General features: G+C 39.3%; 2 protein-coding genes across 4 annotated transcripts in view; both read left to right on the forward strand.

Moving 5' to 3' along the window:
* Positions 1 to 305: 305 nt before the first annotated feature.
* On the forward strand, positions 306 to 5010 carry gpr183a (G protein-coupled receptor 183a). 3 transcript variants are annotated; one of them, XM_008433494.2, is made up of 3 exons: positions 306 to 551; positions 1146 to 1263; positions 2815 to 4729. In XM_008433494.2, the coding sequence occupies exon 3, from the start codon at positions 2838 to 2840 to the stop codon at positions 3996 to 3998; it is 1161 nt and encodes a 386-aa protein (XP_008431716.1). In that variant the 5' UTR covers positions 306 to 551; positions 1146 to 1263; positions 2815 to 2837; the 3' UTR covers positions 3999 to 4729. The 3 variants fall into 3 exon arrangements, with proteins under 3 accessions (XP_008431716.1, XP_008431731.1, XP_008431723.1); XM_008433509.2 differs by lacking the exon at positions 306 to 551 and adding an exon at positions 4736 to 5010 and having other exon boundaries at positions 895 to 1263; positions 2815 to 4038; XM_008433501.2 differs by lacking the exon at positions 306 to 551 and adding an exon at positions 919 to 934.
* Positions 3996 to 6274, forward strand: part of gpr18 (G protein-coupled receptor 18) — an 18746-nt gene continuing 16467 nt past the window's right edge. The window contains exon 1 of the mRNA XM_008433477.2: positions 3996 to 4038. The gene's annotated coding sequence lies outside the window, so the exon portion shown is untranslated. The remainder of the gene's footprint in view (positions 4039 to 6274) is intronic.

The raw sequence follows: 6274 nt of genomic DNA on the forward strand, positions 1-6274 counted from the left end.
TTTCAGTTTTGGATTTGTTCTTTTGCATTTAACGTTTATCCTCCCGAGACAGTTTATTCCTAATGTTAATTTAGCCGTCTCTTATTTTAAGTGTCAGATTTCTCACTTTTAGATTTATTGCTTACATCTGTTATTGTATAGGTTTCCTTCCGGATCCATCTTTGTTCATGTCCTCTCATTCACTTTGCCTTTTATCCCCTCTCCCCCAGCTGCTAGTCATCTCCTCATTAGTCTCAGCTGCAGTCAGTTACTTGTAATTAGTTCATTTGTCATCTCCACTCGATGAACATGTAAATTTACAGTAGATTATCGGCAGCTAAATATCTGTTCTGCGTTCACTTCGACGGGAATCTACTGTCAGAATAAGTTGCGGTGCAAATCATGTGAATTTACAGTAAAATGCTCTCTGTAGCTGCCAGAATTTTTACTATAAATGTACAGGATCATAGAAGGGGAATTAATCATTTCATAGCCATTCAGACAAAAGCTGATTTGTCTTTGATTATCCAGCTCAGCTCAAAACTTCAAAACAAAGATGGTCTGCTTCTTAAGTAAGTAACGGGGAACTTCCCTATTTTCTCATGTGTATAATCTAAACACTGCATTTCAACTTGGTGTGTTAAAACAGAGTATTGTGTTAAACTTGTAATGTTATGCAATTAGTATATCAACTTTAAAGGAACAAACTGTACCAAAAGAACCCAGACATTACATTAAAAAAAAAAAAAAACTAAAAAAAATTAGAATTTGGACAGAGTCAGCATCCTGACTGAAGCCACATCCTCCTCTTAGTGAACACATGGCACACCACGCCGTACGATACCCAGACTGTCTCTTCTCCTGACCTGGATCGATGACTGACAACTTCTTGAAACCACGTAGAAGAGTTAAGCGTCATCGGGCTTTTTGTTCAGTCTCCTTCGGGTTTTTATCTGTAAGGGACGAGAGATAACATCATTCAAAAACCTCGCTAAAGTGAAAGAGGTGGAGAGCGAGAGAGAGAGAGAGAGAGAGAGAGAGAGAGAGAGAGAGAGAGAGATCTACAGACATACGGAGAGAGATCTACTACAGGATATTTTGTCACTATGGTTACTGGCAGCAGATATCAATCTTGATTTCTGAATGTCAGGCTGTTTCCACGCCAGTGAGTGAGATCTGCTGCGCTGTTGGGCAACTAATTGATGCGGATCAACTTCGGACAAACATCCAGTGGCTCCATGTGATTTCAGCGCTTCTGTACAGCAGGAGTTTCCATCTGTTGAGGTAAGCCTCGTTTCCAAACTTTATGGCTCATGTAGTGAAAGTGCCCTTCTACTCATCAAATACCAGTTTGGCGGACTTATTGCATTTCATTACCAATTTAGCCGCTCCTAAAATGAAGCAAAATTAATCAGCTTTTTTAACGTCTTTGTAGGATGTGTATTTTCTTCTTATTATTATAAATTTTTAGCCTCTCGTTTCATACAAAGAGTATTTGCTACTCTTTGAACCGCACCTCTCCAAAGTGCTAAATCGGGCACGTTACTCTATAGCATCATCCGAGGGACAATGCCACTGCGTTTGCTGCTATTTATGGGACAGGAAGCGTGTTTCTTCACCAAACTATAAAGCAAAAGCGAATATCCTGGAGCTGATTGTTATTCTGGCTCAAACAATGCAACTTTCCAACGTCCAAACTCTGTGCCACCACGCCGCGGGGAAGTTGACTTCCTCACGCCCAAGGCTGCATCACTTAACACCTCGCTGTTTTGCCGGGGGAAACAATGTGGCAGCTGAATGCGGAATCATTGTAACAGTATTTTTTCGTTTTTACTTCCTTTTAGTCACTGTTTGCTGAAAAAAAAACAAACACAAAAAACAAACCAAACCAAAAAAAAACAACAAAAAAAATCAGCAAACCAGAACTTGCTCTGTAAGTCAGTTATGTTAATAAATGCGTTATATTAATGTGTGAACGGCTGTGATCATATCCAGTCTGTTACTCGCTGTTTTTTTTATCTCATTTATTGCTACACTGTTAAAGATGTATTAGATAATAATAACGCTTGAAAACATCTTCCTTCTGTTTCTGTACAATTCGGAACGAACAGAGCTGTGCTTCCTTCTGTGAAATGAAATAAAACGCACTTCTCAGCTTTAAGCAATTATGACAAGATTTTTATCTCACTTTTTTTTTTTTTTAGTTTTTTAAAATGTAGTTTTATTTTCAAAGGTTAAACCGTAAATTAGAAAAAATAATAATTTAGGGTTGCTTTGGTCAAAAAGAGCCACAAGATGGCACAATTTTCTAATAAAACAACTCCGAATTTCCAGCAAAATGTGTTTTTATCAAGTTGGTTGCCATACATTAAGTTTAGTAGTTTTAAACTACTGCTTTATCTGTTTCATTTAGTGTAACTCTTTAGGTACAAAGGTACTAATTTATGTCTAACAGTTAATGAAAATCATTCTCTTTTTACATTGCATTGCTTTTAGTTTTAGAAAAAAAATCAGAACCCATGACAACTGCAAGAGTGTAGCATTCGTAGAAAATGTCATTTTCCAGTTGTTTGTCAGAAAAGGAAAAATGAAAAAAAAAAGAGAGAAACCTGTGGCTTCTTGACTTCCTTTCTGAGAACAAAGGTGTTAAATTAGTAAATTTGCATAAATTCTAATGGAGGTCTTAAAGGGCACGAGATTCATTCTTTCATGTATGCTCAGTAATGCTCTCTCATTTGGTTTCCTGTAGCATGAAGGTAATAAAGAATAAAAACAAAACTTGTTCTGACTTCTTAAAAATTTGACTTTGACAAATTCTTTGCTTCCTTTTTGCAGTAACCGGTTCCTGTAACCTGCAGATGGGTTCTGCGTCTGCACCTGCAAGCATGGCCGTCTTAACCAACAGCACATGTGACACCCTGTATGACCATAGGAAATACGCCCGGGTCCTCATACCTATTTTCTACTGTGTTGTTTTCATTGTTGGGTTGCTTGGCAACACCCTTGCCCTACATGTTATTCAGATAAACCTGAAGAAAATGAACTCCACCACATTGTACTCGCTCAACCTAGTCATCTCTGACATCCTCTTCACTCTCTCTTTGCCTCTGAGGATCGTATACTACGCTCAGGGTTTCCACTGGTCTCTAGGTGAGGCGCTCTGTAAGATATCAGGCTTTTTGTTCTACATCAACACCTACGCGGGGGTCAACTTCATGACTTGCCTCAGTGTGGACCGCTTCATCGCCGTCGTCTTGCCTCTTCGCTTTGCTAAATTCAGGAAAGTCAGAAAAGTCCGCTACATCTGCGTTGGCGTGTGGATGTTGGTTCTGGTGCAGACCCTGCCCCTACTTGGAATGGAGATGACAAATAGGGAGCCTCAAAACTTCACCACCTGTATGGAATACCCCAACTTTGAAAAGGTGGATAATATTGCAACCATCCTGATTGGCGCAGTCTTTTTGGGCTTCTTCATCCCTGTGGTCACCATACTGGTCTGCTACTCCTTCCTGATCTCCAAGCTGCATCTCGCAGCCAAGAACAACCACCTGACAGACAAATATGGCCGCAGTCGCAAGGCCATCGGTGTGATCTGCTGCGTGTCTGTGGTGTTCGTCATCTGCTACAGCCCCTACCACATTGACATCTTTCAGTACATGATCCGCAAGCTGGTGTCCAACCCTGACTGTGCGGACCTCACGGCCTTTCAAGTGTCACTGCACATCACGGTCTGTCTGATGAACTTAAACTCCTGCTTGGATCCGTTCATTTACTTCTTCGCCTGCAAGGGATACAAACGGAAACTCCTGAAGCTGATGAAGAGGCATGTCAGCGTTTCCTTTTCCAGTGCAGTCAGGACGTCACCCGAAGGTTCCTCAAAGGACTTCATCGACGGGCACAAGATGCAGCACAACAGCGAGAGGCTCATGGAATGGAAATTGCACGAGCAAGACCAAAGTACGGAACCGGGGCAAAGTGAAAGGACATATAGAATCTCACTCAGCATGAACAGTACCTAAGATAAACCACTGATGGACAACAGGAGGAATCCGAACCAACGTGAGGCACATTCTTTTGTACATTTTTCAAGAACAATTACTGAGTGTTAATTTAAAACAGAATGTAAGATGTTACTCATTACTTAAACCAGCATACATATTTTTGCATCTATGTAAAGAAAGGATGCCCCCTCCCCCACCCCCCTTCGATAAAATCTAATTAGGGTGGAGTGAGTATGAAATATACTGTATCTATACTGTGTTTTTCTATGAAATTAGGGATTAATTTGACAATAAAATAAATCCTGACACTGCAACCCAAAATCACAGTAGATCTTATTTGAATAATAGTGATTATTTGAATAATAATATGTAAGGTTAGTAATAAACTTTATTTAGAAAGAGACAATGTGCAGCTACAACATAAATGTCACCATTTGATGCTCAGTACCAGAGCACACCATAAGCTAATTTGCATCTGCAGTCTCTTGAACAAAATCGATAAAGCAACGGAGCTCTGATCTACTTTCCACTTCGGAAATATCTGTTCGGGTTCTTGTTGGCGCAAATAGTGAGCCAGCCAATCAGCGACTGAGGACAATTGCATATCTAAATGCAGTGAAAACACTCAAACCAAGCAGCAGAACAGGAATGAAAACCGTATGTCAGTTACTTTGAATGTGGCATGGTTTTGGTGTGAGACTGGCTCATCTGGGTATTTTCAGAAACTACCGATCTAATGGGATTTTCTCTCACAGGGCTCTCTCTCTCTCTCTCTCTCTCTCTCTCTGTGTGGTTCACCGAAATCAATCCAAAAACGACAAAAACAAACCAGTGAGAGGCTGTTTTGTGGGTGGAAGTGGTGTGTTGATGTCAGAGGAAAATGGCAGACTGGTTTAAGACATAAGGAAAGCAAACAGCAGCTCAGATAATCACTCACGAGTGGAAATTTGCTCTGAATGCCAACGTGCTATGGAAAACCCCACCAGGTGCCGCTACGAACAGGAAAGTAAAGCCACAATTTTAAAAAAACAAAAAAAAACTTAGCCAACATTGAGATTTTTGGATCCTCAGAGGTAGATTTTTGCCAACAAAATCACCACACCACGGATCAACAAATGTATTTGCATTATGATGCTACAGTGCACCCAAGTATATTGTTGCTGACTGTGTCCATTCCTCTATGACCAACCTGTATCCATGGTGCTCGATCCATGTCACAAAGCTCAGATCATCTCAAAGTTTCTTGAACTTTGAGATGAAAATGTGTTCACTGTAATCAATCAATCAATCACATTTTATTTGTATAGCACATTTCAGCATTTCAAACTGCTTTACATAATTAAAATAAAAACAGGAATAAACGGTGAGAAAGAGAAAAAGATTTTGAAAAAGATATATTTTTACAGTTGTCTCCATAGTAACCAGATCGCACACCAAAAGGGCGCCGTTAGGATGTGGTGGGACATTTGCATAATGGATGCCGTCATGCTAATACGGCCCAAAATATGTGAGACTTGTTGAATCTATGCCACAAAGAAGAAGGGTAGTTTTGTAGGCAAAGGGGGTCCAACTCAGTTTGGTGTACCTAAAAATGTGGCAAGTTTCGTTAAGACCGTCACACAGAAAATCTTTTTAATGGAGTTTCAGGTCAGTTTACACCTAAACCCAATAATTTAACATTTTGAAAACCAATTTCATTCATACTACTTTGAAAAACAGTAGATACTGAAATATTTCTCTCTGTAAAACTTAGAAACAGTCTTTAACTTGTAAATATATCTCTCTTCCTTTTTTTGTGTGTGGAAGTTTTCAGCAAAGACTCTGCCAGCATTCATCCACGTTCTATTTCTACTTAAAATACCACATGAAAATAAACGGTTTGCTACTTTAGTTGTTTCAGAAAAGTGACATTTTGTTTACTTACCAATGATTATCTGAAACTCTTTCTTGTGCTCCCAGTCCTTCATAAAGCAGAAGGCAAAATCCTTAGGGCTAATCCTGCATACATATAGAGAACAGGCCCTTATACGTTTTGAAGAATTAGCTATATTGTTGTTGTCTCTGCCTTGTATAGCAGAGAGAAGAATGAAAGGTATAGCAATGCATCAAAATATGAAGTATTGGAAAAACAAATTGTAATTCTGATTTTTGTGACTGATGCGCTCAAACAGTGTTTTTCTTCTCTGTTCCTGATGCACCACTAATCATCAGGTGCATAGAGCTTAGTTCATTTGGACAGCAAATACATTTTATTTGTACTAAATATATATATATATATATATATATATAAGATC

The sequence above is a fragment of the Poecilia reticulata genome, linkage group LG2 (assembly GCF_000633615.1).
Source record: "Poecilia reticulata strain Guanapo linkage group LG2, Guppy_female_1.0+MT, whole genome shotgun sequence".
NCBI lineage: Eukaryota > Metazoa > Chordata > Actinopteri > Cyprinodontiformes > Poeciliidae > Poecilia > Poecilia reticulata.